This window comes from Falco biarmicus, chromosome 2, assembly GCF_023638135.1.
Source record: "Falco biarmicus isolate bFalBia1 chromosome 2, bFalBia1.pri, whole genome shotgun sequence".
Taxonomy (NCBI): Eukaryota; Metazoa; Chordata; class Aves; order Falconiformes; family Falconidae; genus Falco; species Falco biarmicus.
Window position 1 is genome coordinate 120,932,854 of NC_079289.1, and position 20,900 is coordinate 120,953,753.

Genomic DNA, 20,900 nt, shown 5'->3' on the forward strand with positions numbered 1-20,900 from the left:
TCTATTCCTGCGTGGTGTGAACAAATTTTACCATTTAGGTCTGATTTTGCATCTGGCAGTTGCAATGTTCCTTCACCCTCACATGTCCCAGCAGCAGATTTTCATGTCAATTCCATCACAGGAATGAGAACTCGCTATGTTGGTGGGGCTGAGTACACAAATTAAACTGAGCATTCCAGATTTACCAATTGCTTTCTTTACACCATGTCAGCATTAACTCATTCAAATGACCAAAAAAAAAGCAAAAACCAAAAAACAAAAAACAGCCAAAAAGGAAAAACATTCCAGCTTAGTGCACAGACCTCAATCAAAATGGTTCATGTCCTCAGTTATGTTTCACTCATAAACCCTCTTTTATGTTTCTTGGAATTCTGATTAACTTACCAAGTTGTGAATTGTTGGTTGGCGTCTCATCTGTAGAAAATAAAAATGGGATGCATTACATTTTACAAATACCTCTGCCCATCTCCTCCCCTCCTTACAACGCAAAAGCCAACAGTCCTAGCTTTATTTTCAAAACACATCAGCTACACTTGCAACACTGACTAGCAGCTTTTAGCATCTCTAATAGGATAAGGACAACAACATTAATTACATGATGCTACTTCATTTTTTAATGTGAGCACACAAATATGAAGTTACTCAGTACTCTGGGGAGAGGAAAAAAAACAAACAAACAACCACCAAACAACTTAATGCAGGAACCTTTTACCTGAAAAGGTGGCCAAGTTCTATTCTGTCCCTCAATAAAAGTACAACTATAAGCCCAATATTATACACAAGTCCCTTCACTGTTAATCATAGTATAAAAAGATCTGTGTAGGAAAAAGATTAACCTGAGTTTTTCAAGGCAAAATACATCAGTGACCATAAATGATTACAAAAATGCCTTTTCCCCACGCTCATTTTTCTCTTGACAGTTCCACAGTGGCATTATATTCAGGGAAACATTTGTATTTTGTCTTCAGTTTTTACTTACTTACCATTGTCCATCTCAGAATTACATTTCTTGTCACTATTTTTGCTTTTTTGTGCAACTTGTAAGCACAGCTCATGTATACATTTGTTTTGAGCAGCCGTCTTCTAAGTTTAAGTGAAACATCCATCAAAAGCTACACAATTTCACCCTCACAAGTAGGTACCTGCTTTGTTTCTATATACAGATACTAAAACATTTTTTTCTGTGTATGTCTACTGTATTGACTTATTTTAGATTAACAAACAAAAATAAAGTTTCCCTGAAAAGAACAAAATGTTAGAAATAAGAGTTCAGAATTATACAGGAGAAGGACCATTGCTCATTTGCAGTAGCACTATTCAGTATCTTTATATACTGGTACATTATGTCAAGGTAACGGCATAAACAGCCCTAGTGCCCAGTTGTTCCCGTATTGGAGTAACAGGGAGACCTGGCCACCTCGAGGTGCCTCTGCAGACACTGATGTGCACAAGAGTGGCCCAGGACACAAGCAGCACCAGCCCAAATGAGGGGAGTGGGGGTGGCACATCCATGTGACCACAGAACTCGCACTGGCGTATGCACCACGGCGAGTCAGGAGCAGCAGGTTGGATGGGCTCTGCGCAAATGATCCAGCTGCATTGAGCGGGACCAGAGTTGGTCTCGAAAATAATGTAAGTACCTCCGCGCAGCACCGCAGCAAGGTAAGCCAGCGCTGCACGACGGCACTCCTCAGCCAAAACCAGACAGCTCTGTTCAAGTTCTGTCATGACCTTCCCCTCTTATTCTTTCCTCGACTGTAGTATTCATGAACCTCACATTCTCAGTGCACTTATTTTCACGATGGGTAGGGACAGCGGGAGGGAATGCTGGTCCTCTGTTTCTGCTCCAGGAGAAACAGGGAAGTGCGAGGCAGATCAAGGGACCCACCCAGTGCCACGCAGGAAATTCATGGCAGAGTTCAGAACCAAATCCCATTTTTTCCTGAGTACTTCCCATCAAACCATCCTTCTGTCAGCAGGAGTGGGATGCTCCAGAAGCATACTATGGCGATGCAGAAATATCTAATAATGTAATCTTATCTAACATCTAAAAAGCTACATAGCTCAAGTAGAAGACACCTAAAGAAATATTTTCCTTTCCAGCCTTATTCATGTTTTCATTTTAAAAACCTCAACAATCATAATGAAATTATAAAACTGTTTATCATTTCATCAGGGTCATTTAATACCCATGGACAGATCTTTGCTTGCTTGAAATTATGCAGTATTTAAATGTAATTGATGCATATCTTTTTTTTTTTAATTGTAAAAAAAGCATTCACAGCATTTGAACCATAAGCTATATTACCTAAAAACTTGGTTTATGACCAACACCTATATCTAGATCCCATTCCTTGCCTAAGGCAGCATTTCTCCAGCATACATGTTTGTCTGAGCAAAGCTGTCATTCCTTTCCCATGAAGTACTCATGCATGCAGCTTTAAAGTGAGTTCTTTTCACTTTTTCTTGACTAATCAGATAGCAGTGACTCAGTTGGGACTACACATAATGCACAATAAAATACTCATTTTCATTACAGAAACGTTGCTTATAACAGGGGCTATTTGTTCTAAAAATGGTCTCTTGCTAGATGGTTCCCTATTCTGGAGGGTCAGTTGTTGCCTTTGGATATGTGGGCACAACTGCTTTGCATGTAAAGAAGGATTTGATTAAGTGTTTTGATTATTTTTCCTAGACAGGATTCAGTCCTGCTCTCAGCTTCCTAACTCTAATGACTGCTGAAATCAGTTGCTTAACTGCAACTACTTATAAATATCAGTAAATAGAATTTTCTAAAATTTTTCAAATATTATATTTGCAGTCACACAAATTCTTTTCAGAGACTGCAGGTTGCATTTAGAGCTGCCTTCCCGCCCCCCCCCCCCTTTTTTTTTTTTACTTTGGCAATAAAAATGGAAATCATGGCATTTCACCCTGGATTTAAAAATTTAAAATAGTCGATTTTGGTCCACTGTTTAGAATTTACAATGTGTTTGTCCTATTTCTTTCTTATAGCTGAAGGCTAAGCATAGCATGTATTAATTTTATGCAACACTTAAATAAAAACCAAGAGGTGAAGCTGGAAGGAATGGCGACTAGAAAGTGACAGTGAATATTCATTAGCTGCCTAAATTAGATGGCAACACTGAACACAGTACCTTAAATTCCATTATTTTCAGTGAAATCTGACAAAAAGAAAGAAGTCAGCCCACTGAATTTGGGCTTCTATAATACCCTTATATGCATAACAGTATCCCACAGTGATTCTACTGGGGTAGGGAGGAAGCATGAGTGCTGAACTGAAACGTTAGCTCAAAATTTCTACCGAACACTCCAAGAGCAGGGAAAAAAATACCCAACAAACTCATGGAGAATCCACCCGTTCTCAAAGTCACTGCAAAATTAAACTGCAAAACATTTCCCCAGGTTTCTGAAATTCCTGCAGCCCATAGAAAAAGTTTGCTCATTCCTACCACTTCTGGTAATGATGGGGCCAGCAGAGATTACAGCATTGCCAGAGGTGCTCTGAGGGCTCCAAGTTGTCCTCCCACCAGCGTCTCTTCTTTCTCTGTTACTGCAAATCTGAGTGGTTAATCAAAACAATCACCGTTTCAGAGTGGAATGGAATTGTTGCCCTTCCTGTGCTTCCTGCTTTAATGTAAACTCTTTTATAAGCAATACTACAACTTTGATTTTATTTCTTAGTATGTATTAAATTACTTTGCAATAAAAGCACCTGCGATATTCACTAGAAGTGTATCTTATAAATGCCTGGTTTCTCATTGTATTTTGCCTCACTTCGTTTACAGAACTACATTGCTGTTGTGTACAAGATCCATCTTATAGCATATTAAATTTTCAGTAGTTAATTTCCCAAAGCTTTGTTTACAGACATTTTTCCCCAACAAATGTGCTTCACTCGACTAGGGATAGAAAACAGGCTACAATCCCTATTCTAGGAAGCTTCTTGAGTTAAAAGTTTGCACGTTTTCCATGGAGTTCTAAACAGCAATGACCCACATTAAAAGAGCCCTCAACACTCTGTCACCTGGAATCCACCTTTAACATCTCTAATTTATAATCCACCTTAATCTTGGGTATCAAGTATCCTTCGACCAAGAGCATTTCCTTAATTTCAACTTCTTGTGAAAGGACTTTGAAAACCTCAGAACTTAAATTCAATAGAAACAATTAATTCAGTGTGACATAAAAGCATAAAATAATGCACAAAATGTCAGACATATACTGAACTGATAGCATTTTAAAATTCTAAATGCAAAGTCTTTCAGTAGGGGACAATACTGCATTCTGAAGACATCACAGGATGTTCTCTGTTTATACATTTATTTAAATAAGTTTCAAAAATATATTTGTTGAACCTGACATTCCTCAAATTGGATATTTTTTGAATTGACACAACTTCATGAACTTCAACAAAACAGCAGTTTCCAGACTGTAAGGGAGGTGGTAATAAACTATAGGGGATGTAGTAGTTTGGGGTTTTTTCCTCTACTATCAGAAACTCTTTCAAATTTTCTGTGTCAGTAGAACGGCACTTACTATAGCTTTAAGTTTTCCCATAAATTCTATTCTAAGATACTTCCATTCATCAACTGTGACTGTGGATACCTTTTTTCTTAGATGCTATAGTAAGAATATGAGCTCTGGAGCCATCTCAGAAGCTGTAACTTTTAAAAAAGAATTAAAGGGCTAAAAGGCAAAGAGGTCATTTCTCACATGTTCAACCACCTGTGTTTTGCAGGTCTGGTATTATTCTAACTCTGGATGACAACGTTCATTGCCCTGTTCTTCATCAGTTGTTTTACATTCCTTCAGACACAAAAAACATTCTTACTTCAGACTCTACTAGTCATCTTAATTCTGCACCTTCCAAACTTCCATAGAATTTGCATGCAGAATAACTCCAGTGTACCTATTTTGTATCCAGATAATTAACAGCAGCTTCCATCCACTGAAACTTACTGGCACAAGAAAGGGACAGTCATCTGCTCTGCACAGCTTTGTCACGCAGTGAAGGAAGACCGTAGACATCTTCTGGTTCTTATGCTTCACAAAGCGAAACACCTCAAAGGAAAACCGGCCCATTTGGCTCTTGCCATTTTCAATTATAGTTGTCTGCGGGTCCTTGTCACAGCTAGTTTTTGTAGAGAAGATTAAAACTAGGATGAGCAGCTGTATTAGCATTGTGAGGCTCTTAGCTGAGAATAAGAGAACTTAGGTAGTAAGTTCAGTGCTCTAGCTCCTTGGAAAAGAGCGCAGTGCCCTAATGTGCAACACAGGCAGCCACAACCTGCCCGTTGGGCTGCACAGTCCTTTGCCAAAATGCATTCCTACAAAACCATCATGTTCTGTTTTGCAGCATCACAGCTATAACCAAGGTACCATTTCATTCCAGTGCCCAAAGAAACTTGAGACCTGAAGCAAAAAGTAATCAAGTATGCTAACCGGCACAGACAGGTAACTCCAAATGAAGACAGTGTCTCTCCAGCAACCATCACTGCTGAGATTTAATCTGAGATACTGCCAAGATGTTTTTCAAAGTTCCAATTCAAATAAATGTTTTTACTGGGAGTAGAAGCAGGAGCATCTATTTATCTATAATTATTTGCTTAACTGCTTTCCTGAACTGGAGTCTATGATGTTTTATATCACTGTCATTCACTACAAGGGTACCTTTGGCAAAATAAAGGCCAGCTTAGCCATTCAGTTTGGGTGTTTATGGTATCTCTAGTAGAGCCATTTTGGATATATGCTTCTTTGCCTTCATAATTCTTACAGCTTTGCACTTGCTTCTATGTTTATGTTCACAGACAAGAAAAGTCCTGCATGTTATCTGCAAGCCCAGCCCCTGGTCCTCCCTGCTAATATTGCTTAGACTTTCCAGGCAGTTTAGAACACCACTATCAGAGAGATTTATAACTGTTTTTTAAAGGGAGGACTCACAAAACAGTGGGTTTGCACAGGACCTACCTGAAAAAAAGATCATATCGAAGATCATCGCTAGGATTACCAGATGGCGTGGTGTAACAGTAGTCCATCAAAACATTCCACCTGCACAGGGAGCAAAATGATAGATGAGGGAAACTGGCAACATTAAGAGTAGGGGTGGAGAGAGTGAGATAAGATTAAAATATAGTACAGGCAAGCATGCAAACTGATAAGGCAGGCTGCTACATTGAAACCCAGTAACTATATTTAACAGGTCACGCACAAGTCATCCTGCATTCTCAATATATCACCTGTTTCTTCCCACTACTTACAAAGCTAAACAGCACAGCATAGCAGCAGAATTGTATAAATCAAAGAATTTTGGTTTGTGCAAGTCAATCACCACACCAACACACACTGTATACCTCCTCTCAGAAGTCACGGCCACATAGGACTAGAAATCTAAGCCATCCCACTTTTAAAAGCCCTGGAGATTCTCACTTGACCTTTCTTAAATAACAGCAATACAGGATTTAAAGTGTAATTCAGGAAAACTTTCATACAAAAGGCTAGGAGGAACAACAGTTTCTTCTAAATCAGAAAAATTTGCAATACCAAGAGTTGAATAGCAAGCGAGACAAGAAATAACATCCTTTACGGTACCTGCCATCAAGGTTGGTTGCTCTTACAGCTGCATATATTTTGGTTTTCAAAGGTAAACCTGTACTTGGAATAAGGAGCTGCTGGCTGTAGGTTGAATCCTGAAAAATAAACATTGCCTCAGTGTACCAGAAACCCCACTGTAACCACCCATCTGTCTCCAGACTGAACTCCCATCTACATTTTCTAACCTTTCTATGTAGGACAGACATTTACTTTGTCCTCTGTAAGGGAAGAAGCAAAAAGCAGTGCCGGAGCATTTGCCTACAAGCTCGTCTAGAAAGATTGACAGTAGTTGACTGGCCGTATCGGCCTTATCCCATGCAACTATTTTGGGGAATCTATTTATGATTTTATGAAGTGGTTGGGTTGGTGATGAAAGAAAAGGCATCATTCACTAACATCTCAGTAAGTCTCCCAGCACCTACTGTAGCAGCTACTGTGGTTTTCGAAAGGAGGAGCTGAACTGGGCTTTCCCAGGAAAGCTTGGTATTTGATTCAGTGGAGACAGCAATGTCACCAGGTTTTATATATCTTAAGATGTAGTCTGGGAGAACAGACACATTCTGTTATGCAAAATGTAGTTTCTGTGGAAGCTGGCTTGTTGAAGACTATGAGTAGCAAACATTTTCATTTAAATTTAGGGTTTTTTTAAAAAAGCTGTTTTAAGCAAGCTGTACGTAACATAAAAGTTGGGAATTCTCCATATACTGCTGCATAGATATAGATGTTTTAATGGTTTCTTCTTCAAAGGCTGAACCACTAGCGTCACTTTAGCAACAAAACCACGAAACAGATCTGAGTGGCCGATGTTAATTCAGCATATCAAAGTGCACTTACTGGTAAGGCCACCTACATCTAATAGGTTGCTAACCCAGAAAGCACAGGGATTAGCATGTTGAGACCTCTTGTGAGAGATCAAAATGCTCAATACATAAGAAAAATTCTGTTAAACAGAACTTTGACCAGGTTCAGTGTGGCAGGGAAGACCAAGAGCAGCAGCTGACAGCAACAAGAAGGATTAAGCACAAAAACTGAGTACTTCTTCAAAGAGAACAATGCCAAAATTGACAGCATGCCCACCGTTGGGTCTGCAGCGCCGGAGGCCCCGGGAGGCACCACGCGTACACGCAGCAGCTTGGTGGCACACACAGCAACTCCTCCAGGATCCATTCAAGTAACATCAGGTAAGTTTGCCTGCTTTAAAATTAATTCTACATTTCTCCAATATGTAGCTCTGTCACATCTTGCAACTGATTACAAAGTCTACAGCAAGTCCCTCACTATTACATGCCATAATTGAACTTTTTTTCTTAAAGAGCAGTTTTTATTAATTTAGGCAGACATTTACAGGAAGGCCTAAAAGCACATAGCCACTTGGGCTCTGTGAAAGCCCGTTAAACATTTTGCTATTAAACTCTGAGTAGATCATAGTCACTGCTCTCATCTTTCCTAATGATTACATGTGCTAACGCCACAAAGTAAATGTTTACATCGCCCGGTGAAGGAAGATGGAGGCGAGTTGCAAAGACGATGAGTCAGTGTTAGGAAATACTACAGCTGAAGTTTGAAAGTATGGCTGCTCGGTCAGGAGTCATGTCTGTGCACAATCCCCCAGCAGCACTGAGGGTGGACAGGAGCCTCGAGGCCGCTCCCAGCGCCAGGACTTTCCAAGGGGACCCAGTGAGCCCACAGAGCCCAAGCCCACCAGCCCACGGGTGCCCCAGAGGTGCTCCCAACCACAGCCTGAGCCCACCAGCCCACGGGTGCCCCAGAGGTGCTCCCAGCCAGAGCGCAGCTGCGCACCAGCCGGCTCCCTACCCCCAGCCCCAGGGAGTGACAGAAGGACATATCCACCCCTCAGCCTGCCAGCCTGAGTGGCATCACTCATGCCAGTGCTGCTCCCTGGAGTAATGCAGCTGGAATCAAAGGATGAGACCTTCCCGTTCATGGTCAGCTTGGAAACTCACGGGGGGAGGGAGGATGAAAGCCCACCTTGGCATGTGGTATTTGAGAAAAGTGTGCTGAGTGCAAGCATCAACAGCATTTGTACCTGACCGTTTGCAGAACTGAGCCCTGAAAGGCAGCAAACGTGGTGGTCAGCGCTTGTCCTGAGACTTCTGGCTACACCTTCACCCTGCCCCTTTTTGGTCACAGGTTTATTTAAAAATGAGAGAAGTATAATCTTCATTTTAACAGATTATAGTTTGTTATTTAGAGCTCTGCTCTGTCAAACAAACATGATTTTTCTTTTTTTTTAGGCATGCTGTTGGAAAATGTCCTGTTACAATATTTATAGCTCATTATGTTCAAAGCATAAAGCACTGACTTTTAAATCAGTTGCATGAATTATAACTCAGCATCATGATGGCATGAATAATAATGCAAAAAATCAGATTCATAATTTACCAAAATGATGCTTGATAGATTGAAAAATTGATATTTAAATCAGGTATTTAAAATGTATGAATAAAAATTTTAATCAACACGGAAGTATCATTTCAGGGATTAATGTTAAGTAGAGGTCCGTGCATTTTTAATGTTTTGCTGTCACCATCCATATTTACGTAGTAAAAGCTTTTACAACAATGCACATTCAAGTTAAATTATCTAAAACATATGGAAGTGTTAGCTGAAAGCTGCTAAAATTATTAACCCTTAAAATCTTGAAAGTCCACACAAGGAGGCATCAAGTGCAGTGGGCTATAGATTTGTAACAAATCCCACATCCCTCACTACAATTAACAGATGATCAAAGCACTCTGATGAGGCTTGAACATAAAAATACCCCTGCAAAAGCACTGCAGTTTATTGCTAAGGGAATAGGTCTGAAATATTTTATATCTGGAATATTCTATAGAGTACTCTCTGTATCAGCACAATGTACCTATACACATATACACACACAAATAGCAGTAAGTACACACACATGCACATAAACATAGTCAGTGATAACACAGCGTGTACTCCTGAGTATGATTGTTATTACACCTGATTAGTGACGTGGCACTACAACCTGACGGCCAGAGCTGTGCCTTGAGGAACAGCATACATACAGGACAAAGACTGTGTGTCCTCAAAGACCAGCCACACACATACGAGACAACAGGTGGATGTAAACAAGGACAAGGGAACTCAGGGATGGAAGGTGCCCAGATGGACGGCCTGGCTCACGGGAGGAGTGGGAAAGGAACAGCAAATAATGAAAACGAGTCTACACTTTGCTCTGCTAATCCAGCTTGTACCCGCATAGTGCAGAGATCAGTTTAGTCCAGGTCATACTACTGTGTTTTATACTCACATTGTAAAGCAACAAATTCAAAGTGCTGATAAATGTACCATTGTTCTCTCTTACAGAAATAGCAGCTGATGACCTACAACAGAACCAGAAATCAAAAACCATCATGAAGAAAGATATCTTATTTTTGTGTTTACATACTTCAGGTTTTTATCATTAAAAACTCAATGAGGCATGTCAGAAGGAGTTAATTTATGCATTTGGGTTATAAACTTCAGAAATTGGAATTTATAGTAGAAACACTGACAGAACCTCAACTATGCAGAAAGTAATGGATATTGTTGAAAACATCAATCAGAAAAATAATTAGCAGAGAGGCGAAGTGACAAAAAGGGAACTACTTTTCATGATGTACAAGGTTTACTCGTGGAAATAATTTTCTCTTGCACTCTATACTCAGAGAATCACAGAATGGTTTGGGTTTGAAGGGATCTTAAAGATCATCTTGTTCCAACGCCCCTCCCATGGGCAGGGACCCCTTCCAGTAGCCCAGACTGGCAGTGGTGTTGATACAGCAGTGTGCTGTTAGCAGTTCTTGGTGAGCCCATTACATACCACGCCGCACTGGAGCACTGCAGTGGACTGAACTGTGCAGCCTTCTTGGCACAGAAGCACCAGTATCTAACCCAAGCAGTGTTTATCTTGTCAAATTAGAAACTGAATAGCTGCCAGCGAGGACAGCAAAGGCAAATGAAGAATTTCTTTTTTCTTTTTTTTTTTCCTGCTATCATTTTGTCATCAGAACACCTGAATTTTAAGGGAAGCTTTTTTTACATTATCTAGGGCTCTCTTCATAAACTATGTTATCTCATACAATGATGCTGCAGAATTTTCTTTTCCTTTGCATCCCTTCTTCTTTCAGTGCTTTTTCCATCTCCCCATACTTTCTTGCACAGCTGAAAATTACTGTTGACAGTACTGCTAGGATATGCATATATTTAGGTGTGCATGCATATACACACATACATAATGGGCTTACACAAACATGGGAATGAAACACAGAAATGAAAAGCACACTTACGAAGCAAGCTGGGTGTTGTTAACCAAGTACTCCAGCGGATAGCTACAGCTAAATTTGTACAAAAGCCCAGGCAAATAGCTGATAATCGTTGGTGGGTCTGGCGTATCAATATAGCCTGACACGTTACCTATCTGTACCACTGAGGTATTTCCATAGGCATTGACACCTCGAGCTGAGGATACCTATTGAGGGAGACAGAAAAGGACTATTACCAGAAAGTTAACTATAGAAGAAAAAAAAAATGCTTAAGGACATAATTTACCCAGAAATATCTTCAGAAAACCCTTTAAAAATTAATTTCATTTAATACCATGTTCCCTGTGTTCTGTTTTTCATCTCCCCAGAATCATGCATCTAGAGTTCACAAGCAATATCCCTGTTCTCAAAATACAGACTTGAACAACATCTAATAAAAAATGATGAATCCTGGATGCTTTTTTTTTTTTTTTTTTTTTGGTAGGTACTTTTTTTCTAAGCATTCTCGATGAATTCACATGACTTACTGGGAAAAGCTGAAGGAACTTTTCTATTACAGCTAAAAAAATACTAGCTTAAAATGAGCTTCCATATGCAATAATAAAGCCAATACACAGGCAATTTCATTAACAGAAACAATATTCTATCACTCTTGAGCTTTGTTTTTTGACACATCAAAACCGATGTATTTTATAAGCAGATACAAGCCAAATAGCTGAGCTCTGTGTCTGTGGTTTTGTTCACATTACACATCTTTAAACCTGAATTATAAATTATGTGGAAAGAAACACTGTCAGAAACACAAAAGCTGAAAAGTAATACAATCTTAATGCCAATGCAACCTTAATTCAGTCCCTGGACACATGCTATCCTGTGCTGCTCAGGCTCACAGAGTGTGCAGAGGCAGCAATAACAAGCAGCTTTCCAGAAAACCGAAGGACACTCTTTCCTCCTGGTAGTATCCCAGCCCCACTCCATCTGTAGCTACTGATCTGAATAAGGGGGTGGTTTGAAAACAGCAGATAAATGTCACAAATGACTGTCTCAGTAGGCACACACAGAGTAAGGCAAATTAACACGGCACTGGACTTCCACTGACGCATTTCTTTCCTATAACTGTATTAGCAAAACAGATGGTTTCAATAGCTTTAGAATATACAGCTTCTTAAAAAGGCTTTTCATTACAGAAGAATCATCCTGAGGTGCACATGAGTTGTAACATTTTGCATTAAGTAGCACGGAATAGACAGCAGGTATTTTGATTTCTTTGGCTACAGAAAAACAGCTAGAAGACAAATGCAGCCATGCCCTTTGCCAGTACTATAGCTAATCACTTGCTAAAGAGCAGGAAAATTATGAAAATCAAATTTTCTAGGATCTACTGCTTGCCTAAAAAACTTAGGCTAGAGCACTAAGGTGTAATAGCCAGCTACAGTTCTGTTCAGCTTCCTCACCACCCCACCACCAAAAAATAAAAAGTGGCATCAGCCGCCTTACGGACAGAACTGGGTTTCACCTGAGTTCTGCCGGAACGGTTGCCTTTCCTTTTATTGAAAATGAGTTTGAATGTCTTTGTTGTGAAACACAGCCAAGAAATGCACGGGATTGTACTACTCCAGTGTGGGGAACACAAGAAATGCTCTCTGCTACTTTATCCTCTTTGTTGGTGGCACAGCATGTGTAAACCAAGAGGGGGTGAGGGCAATTTTGGGTTATATTTTTAGCAGATGCTACTTTGTCTTTGTATCCTGTGCAGCCTTGTAGGGGGCTTCATGGGGAGCTCAAATTATTTGGACTTACCAGGCTGGTTTGGGGGGTTTTTTTATTAAAAAACATCAAGCTTTTACAGTTACAATCAAATAGCAAGGTCAGGGAGTTTACAATGTGACCGACTCCACAGGAACAGGAAAAAGTTGCTTCCTGGCAAATTCTACTGCAAGTCACTGAGGTGCTACGGCTTTTCATGGAAAATAGGAAAAGAGAATCTTGAACTTGGACTTTTTTGTTGAAATTTTAAAAGAAAGCTCAGCCTGAGGCAAATAGGTCAGAGAGCATATCAAATATTTCAGCCCAGTTTTGCAAAATTATTAGCAACAAAACAATGTGTTTGTTATAAAAACTGACAGGTATCATGAAGCGCAAGTACAAATTGCAGATAGAATATAAGCCTCAAAAATAAAAAAAAAACCAAGTGTAAAAACGTATTAAGTTATTTGTAGACACTTTAAGTCATCGATCGCTGTTTGTACAACGTAACATACACACAACCTGTACCATTCTTCTTCCTTGGTTTAGGAGGTTTGAGACCTGACTTCCCTCTCTCCCCATTCAGACTGGGATAGCTTCATTGACAAAAATGAAATTATACTGGCACAAATCAGCTGCTGGATCAGATTCTGGTTCCAAAAACTCACCCACAGCTAAGGATTAGAATTAGTCACTAGCCGTACAAAAACATGCACTACACATGCCTGAAACAGCAACATAAAATGTAGACACTAAAGTCACACCATCAGGCAAAACTGCAAAAAAATTGCAGAGTGGCCGTGCAGTAAGTGATCAGAGATGAACATGCCAATCTGAACTCCAGTCCCACAACTTGACTTTTTCACCAAGAATTGAGTGCATAGCTTAAACAGCCATTCTTTCCTTTTTTTGGGTCTCTCAAACATTCAAAATTTGCTTGAAAACTTCAGTTTGTTGCCAGGCAGTCCCATACGGAGCAGAGATCTTCCAAGAAGGTGCAACAGCTCACAGCAGAGCTCGCAGAGGTGTTTACTGTGGCTTGGGCCCTGTGACATCCAGCCTGAAGACACTGCCTTATCACAGAACATGTAGGATCGGTCAGCAAGCCCCTCTCATGAAAGCACAGAAGTAGGTACCCAGACTAACTCTCCCGCTATCTAACCCACTCTTAAAAATATTTTACTTTCATTTTCCAAGTGGGTATTTGAAAAGTTTCAGCAAAATTTAAGGCATGTTCAGCAAAAGTTTTGAAAATGGTCTGGAATAAAATCCCTCATTTTTCTACTGAAAAAAATTAAAGTTAAAAATATACATTCTAATCAGAGGACAAATGTGTGTCCCACCACGTTTTCTCATTAGTAATCAAGATTATAAATTACCAGCCTTCCCTGGTTTTCTTTGAAATATGTAATGTATTGCTAACTGGGGAAGACAAAGCAAACATTATTTGTAAAAGACATAATGCTGTCAAGGCCATTCACTTCATCCCATGCATAAAAAGCCACGCTCCAATTTCACTTTGACTTCGTCTTACCACTAAAGTGTTTCCACAGGATTCCAAAGTACTCAGATTGATGATGAAAATGACCACTGCTGGAAAGGTGTTGTTATTGATGAAACCCCTGCAGTGGGCATCCCCATGTTTCCCATTCAATGCCAGATCTGTCTCAGAATAACCAGAGAAAAGAACTGTGCAAAAATTTATCTTCATAGTAATTGTCTGTACGCCACAGAAAACATTGATATCTCGTTCAGCTGCAAGAAAAATATAGGGCAAGACATAGTAAGAAGATGTATTTTAACTAATCACCATATAATTAACTGTACCAGTTAGACTAGTGTTGTAACTTCTGATCAAATCAATTTTTAGACCCTAGTCACTGCAAAATATTGGAATACAAAGGTCAGAATTGCATTGTACTTGAAGAACAGGCTTGACTCCACAACTTCAGTGAGGAAAAAACGAGAATTAATATAGTAATGTAGTCTACCATGCAGCAAAACCACTGTTCTAAAATTCCCCATTTAGTAGCACATTCATAAACCAAAGCATTGCAACCAATTGGAAACCAGCAAAGGGTTAAGTGTTTGGAGCCTGACTAAAGAACCCCCTTACGGAACAGAAATTTCCAGCAATTTTGAGAAACTCAGGAGGCGAGCTGTGCCTTCCAGCCACTCCGGCCTGGAAGTCAGGTGCATTTCTCTGAGGATGTCCGAGTCCAGTTGGTATGAGACCACAGCCTCAGCCTGTGCGGACTTTGAAGTACAATCAACAGCCAAGAAAAGCAATTTATTATGGTATTTTTAAAGCTGGGTTGGTTGGGGGTTTTTTGTTGGCTTTTTTTTTTTTCCCCTCCAAAACCCATCAACTTTAGCTTTAATGAAAAATCAGTTGGCTCTTGAAAGACAATGATCAATACTACAAAGTGTCTTGCAATCTTTCATTCTGTACATTATGACAATACAAAAGACCCAGAAAACAGCAAATTGTTACAACTGATCAATTTTTGCACACCAAAAAAACCTTCTTGGATGAATTTGACCTTTTATTCAAGAGTTCTGAAGATTTTTATGTACTTGAATGGAAAAGCATCGGGTTAGGATATAGGCACAAGCAACAGCTTGTTTCGCTTTGGAGCGATAATATAGCTTTTCTATAAGCTCTTCTCTGCCTGTAGATGACTGGGGGGATATTTTGGCCTTTTTCCCCCCTAGTACTTTACAAAAAGACATACTGCATCGTGTTAAACATAGACATTACTCCTTTATATAACAACTCATTTGTTACATCTACTTAAAGATTAAGTACTATTAAAAATTGCAGAACAACTTCAGTCAATACTATACCATTAAGCCTGCTGAAATGAATTGTTTCACTGCATTGTCACAACAGAGAGGAAATGAAATCTCCATTACAATGAACTAGCTCTTCCCCCGTGGTACAGGAGCACAAGCAGTTTAATTTAGACAGCTTTAATGGTGGCTTTAAAGCCAAAACAATCAAGTGCAGGAAATAACAGGCTAAACTCAGTCCTGAGATAATGCAGTGATAAGTGCTACTCACCGGGTGTAAATTTGGGCAGAAAGGTACTGGAGGCAAGACCAGAGTTTAAGTGATTTGGCATGAAATTCTCCCAGTTTGTACATACACATAATTCCACTACTATAATGTACAGAGATCGAGAAGAAGCATGCCTTGTTTTTCCCTACTTGAGGACTGTTATGATCCATTTAATGGCTATACTAAGGTAGAGGGAACAGTACAAAAAGGCAAATGGCAGAGTGTGCCTTTACATTTACTTGGACCAATGCACAAACAGTTAGATTGTAACAAATTGCAGGATGTAATATAAAGTAGCTCAGTTAATTTTATAACTCACTTCAAGCCTTTTAAAACGCAGGATATTACTTTACCTGTTAAGGTACCATTACCGCTTGCAAAATTCTCATTTGACACTAAGGAAAATGAGGCCATACAGTACAAAAACAACCTTTGTGCTATGCAGGAAGGTAAACAACCTTTCCAGAGCGAACCTCTTCTGCCCACTACTTTACAAGGAAGTATTGGTGCCAAATTAGTCTATTCTGGAATTAAAACAACATTATTTGTTCAGAAATTAAGCTGAAACCACATGCAAACAGATCTAATGCCCCTTTAGACACTAAACATCTAGCTCATTTCTTGTCAATTTAAAAAGGTAAACATTATTCCTATATAAGTTTAAACAAAAAAAAAACCAAACAAAAAAACCACAACAACAACACAAAAAAGATATTTGCATTCCTGCAGTAAAAGCTTCTGGTTTTCTGCGTAAGAGAGGAGCAATGGTTTGAAGGTTACGCCACCCACTGATGGGGCATTAAATACAATGCGCTCTGCCACAGAGCTCCTACCCAGGCAAGCCACGTGGCTTCTGACTCAGGTCACACAAGCGACCCACAGTCAGCAGTACTCACAGGGGGTCACACCCCAGAGTACAGCTCAACAAGTACAGAGGTACTACAGTAACAGAGACTGTCCTGAATCAAGGACAGACTCCTGGCAACTAGAGCCAAACGCCGACAGCTCCACTGCCCAGTTCTGCTCCGGTACCTTCCACAGCTGCCCAGACCCACCCAGGGCAGGCAGTGAAAAGCCGGCCGAGGACCAGGGTTTGCCACCAGGCACTGTTCACAAAAGTCATTCCACCAGAAGAGGCGTGCAAAGACACTTACGGTTCAAAACCAGGTTCTCTGCAATGAGCCTCCTCTTTGATCAAATCGCTGCTTTGATAGTGAATTAAAATGCATAGTGTCTGTGAAAAAGCTGCGATATTTTCTTAGCTTTCAAGCTCCCAGTATGCACTTACAGCAAGAGCCCCCTGAATCAACACCGTGTTTCCCATCTGTAGAGAGCCAGACTGCTATGGCTCCCTCCCCCAAAAGCCTTCTAAAAGCTGTGCTTTACTGCAATGCAGAACCAAAGCTTTTCCTCCTCCAGGTAACTGAAGGATGGCAGGATCTAGCCTTATTACATGCTCTCTTGAATATGTCTAGCTTTCGGTATAAAGAGTCACAGAATTTTCAATCTACCAAATATGGTTCTTTTTTTCCTTCATCGTTGCTGACTATTGCAATCCTACGCTCTAAAACAAACCTGCAAACTGCAGGAAAAATAAAGTCCTCCCTGATTATTTATCACCCTATTTATGCAGCACCATCCCTATGCAAGAAGGCACCTAAGCAATGAATGATAAGAGCACAAACAAATGAAAAATGGATGAACTCCAAGGTTCCTTTAGGAAGGCTTAATTTCTTGTCTTTGCTGAAGATGACTTCTGCTCTCCACAACGTTTAAAGAAAAAAAGCAGACAATTTCAAAACCCAACAGCTTCTCTGATGTGCACTCCACAGACCTCCGCAACAAAGTCCATTCTTGCCCCATGTTTGGAATTTCAGCTGACAACAACGAAGATCTCTTCTGTGGAATGAATAAGGAACAAGAAGAAAGCGTGTCCATAACCAGGCTCTGTGAGCAGGATCTCAGCCTGGAGAGAGACTTGGTTTGAAACGTTCTCCTTTTTTTTTTGACCTCCCACCACTCTCTTTATGCTTGAACTCTGAAGACAGTGAAGCCAGCACCCTCAAAACCACAGCCTGAGCCAAGTGCTGGGGAAGCAAGTGTGCCGAGAGCGAGCCCCTTCTCCAGGCAGAGGCTCTTCACCCCCTTCTTCTGGGGCTCTTGAACCCAGCAAACTGAGCCCCATCAGCCCCCCTCAGCCCCACCGCCCCCCCTTGGCCCCAGCCCGTTACACAGCGCTCTCTTCTGCATTACTGAAAATAGCGCATGTCAAATTTGGGGACAAAAGGGTTTTCTGGTTTTTACCTCCATCTCAAATGCACAACTAACAAGCAGAATCATTTTTCTTTCCCAGCTCTCAAACTCAGCACTAAAACTGTTGATTAAATTCCAACCTTTGAATCTTTACTGCCCAAGATCACAAACAAGAAAGAGCAGGACTCTACTCTCAGCTCCTACAGGCAGTGAGGAGTGATTAGCGTCTACTTTTGAAAAAAAAAAAAAAATCTGTTTACTTGTAATCTAAACAGATTTTCTCCTGAGTCCCTGAGTTTTGGCAGACATAGAATCTGAGATGACCCTTTTTTTATGAGGCAGAACTGCAAGAGGCCCCTAAATACCCACAGTAAGAACTGGATTCAATTCACAGGTATTGCATTGCAAATATAAAACCTTGGCAAAGGGCTGGTGCAAAAAATGACCACAGAAAAATTTAAAAAGCACAGGAATAGGAATCTAAACTTCCCTGCAGCTGTTGCAATCTTGCCAAGAAGCCTGAAACAGAAAACAATTACATGAAAAACTACAAAAGGTAGATCTGAGGCAGGTGGGCACAACTCACCCACACTAGACAAGGCTGTAAAACTTTTACCTAAGAAGGGGAAAATCAAGTACTTTGTGAAATACTTGGTTATACGGTGATTTTTTCAGGGATGGAGACAACGAGTTTGTTTATCTTTGCAGGTCTTATTTCTCTGCTCTTCATATTCACATTGCTTAAGTGGACAAGGATCAACCCCACTGTTGGTTTTTATGTCAAGAAAGTGCCTAGCAGCGTGGTGGTAACACAGGAAACTACACAGGCTGTAGCCTTTCTGCTGACTTAAGTTTAATAAAAGAGTTGATCCTTCCTGAAAAAAATCAAAACTATTTTTATTCAGAAAGCAACAACACTGAAAGATATTACAGCATAATAGCATACCAAGAGTTCATCACAATACCGCTAAATTCAATTGCTACCTCAGAAACAGATGTGAGCAAGCCAGTATTCACAGCATTTTTTATTATTATTCTAAGAAACAACTGAGGCAGGAAGGATAACCAATGTAACAGAGACTAAAAGCATTCTTTAGCCGAGTACACCCTGATACACATGACACTAAGACTGAAGTTTCGTTTCTATTTCTCATTGTATTAACAGCTCCAGACATCTGATTGTCCCCAAAACAACAACTCCCATTTCCTCAGAGGCACAAATGTACATCATACATACATACAACCCATTGCTTCACCTGTCCCTAACCAAGCACTTAATGTTGAAGTGAGGCACTAAATTTTGCCATCAACGTCATCTTGCTCAGAAATAGATATATATTTATTTCACTAAAAGGACATAATTATAAATCTCTTATCCAGATAAAACATGAAAGAAAACCTAGTCAGAAGTTTCAGACTCTCAAATCTGTGGAGAACATTTACAACATGACCACTGGTGAATTCCTTGGACAGGATAGAGCTCTGGCAAAAGCAGGTCAAACCCCACTGATGCTAGGGGAGCTGTGTTCATTACTACGCTGAATTTGACCCATTGTGCAATTAAAAAGAAAGTAAAGTGCAACATTAGAGGAGTTTCATTGTCACCGAGATTGTTAACACTCACTTAATGTGGAGTCCTACCCGCAGGCTTTAAGCAGATTTAAAGCTCTGTATTTAAAAATAAGCACTGCTTTGATCCAAGACAATAAAGAAGCCATTAGAAAAAAAAGTCTATTAAATACTTACCAGGAAACCTGCTATGGAGGTTAGCATCACAGTTGTATCCATTGAACTGAGCAGTCACTGAGAGCACTTTAATCGTCAGCAGGAGCAGTAACCATACCTGTTCCATTGCAAAACCTAGCAAAACATTAGGTAGTTATTACACACATCTGTTCATGGCATTAAAGATGCTTACTGCAGACATTTAACTGCTCAGGAGGTGACAGTCTCCAGCAAAGGAACTGGGGATAAAGCTCACAAGCTTATGGGAAAGAGGCCACAGGCAGCAGGGCCCGTTTCTCTGCTTCTGAGTAATGTGTAATTTCTACTAACTTCTACAGTTTTTAATCATAACTTGTGGCAAAAAAGGTACTCAAGAATGAATAAAAAAAAAGAAAAAAATATCCCTAAAATATACCAATAGATTAGGATTGCTTTAGATATTTTAACCCCAACACCTTTTTTGACATTTCAGTGTAAAAATTCTTTGAGACAGGCATCTTTGAACTATGGTTTTGTTTTAGCCAAGTCCTTGAAAACCATACAGGAAAATGACTGGCTAAGCAATTCTAGGGCTCAAGGTCCTAGAACAAATATCAGTTCATATCTATTTACCAAAAATACGTTCTTTGAAGCATGCATGCAGTTGCATTGAGCTTACGTACAGATCTGGCACAGATGCTTGCATCTACTTGAATTGTATCTGCCAACCAGACCAAGAGATCAGAGCACATGCATTTCTAGTGCCTTGAGTAATTATTCCTCCTGGGAGAAAAGCAAAAAAAAAAAAAAACAAACCATTTTATTCATGTTTTTGTCAAAAGTATCCCAAAATAATGATATCTTTGTTCATGAATCCATGTGTTACTGATACTTTTTATTTATAGGATTTTGTAATCTTATATCTCTGCTGATGTGGACCTTAAATGGGGCAATGCTTTCCATTTGCCTAGACAGAAACAGAGCAATTCTAAGAATTAGGAGGCTTGCTTTGTCCAAGACTATAGAAATGCTGACCATCACCTTTCTCCAAATGGACATCAAAGAACATTTGTAAACTCCACAGAGGCAGCACACCTAAATGCAGCCACATCTGGCATGGCAAGTGGCCGTCACGCATTGCTGAGAAGAGCTGGCAATAGCACCTGACAAGAACATTTGAGACAAAGCCTCACTCAGCTGGGTCCTCCGCGGCTCCACAGGGTCTGAGCCAA

At 40.1% G+C, this 20,900-nt stretch overlaps 1 protein-coding gene across 1 annotated transcript in view; it reads right to left on the reverse strand.

The window, feature by feature from the left end:
• ZPLD1 (zona pellucida like domain containing 1) overlaps positions 1 to 20,900 on the reverse strand; it is a 32,344-nt gene that overhangs the window by 2,256 nt on the left and 9,188 nt on the right. The window contains exons 2-11 of the mRNA XM_056329934.1: positions 20,352 to 20,451; positions 19,711 to 19,824; positions 14,185 to 14,405; positions 10,929 to 11,110; positions 9,911 to 9,983; positions 6,613 to 6,710; positions 5,992 to 6,072; positions 4,984 to 5,155; positions 3,474 to 3,582; positions 385 to 414 (exon numbers count right to left, since the gene is read on the reverse strand). Of these exons, the coding sequence (XP_056185909.1) occupies positions 385 to 414; positions 3,474 to 3,582; positions 4,984 to 5,155; positions 5,992 to 6,072; positions 6,613 to 6,710; positions 9,911 to 9,983; positions 10,929 to 11,110; positions 14,185 to 14,405; positions 19,711 to 19,816 (1,072 nt within the window). The 5' untranslated portion in view covers positions 19,817 to 19,824; positions 20,352 to 20,451. The remainder of the gene's footprint in view (positions 1 to 384; positions 415 to 3,473; positions 3,583 to 4,983; positions 5,156 to 5,991; positions 6,073 to 6,612; positions 6,711 to 9,910; positions 9,984 to 10,928; positions 11,111 to 14,184; positions 14,406 to 19,710; positions 19,825 to 20,351; positions 20,452 to 20,900) is intronic.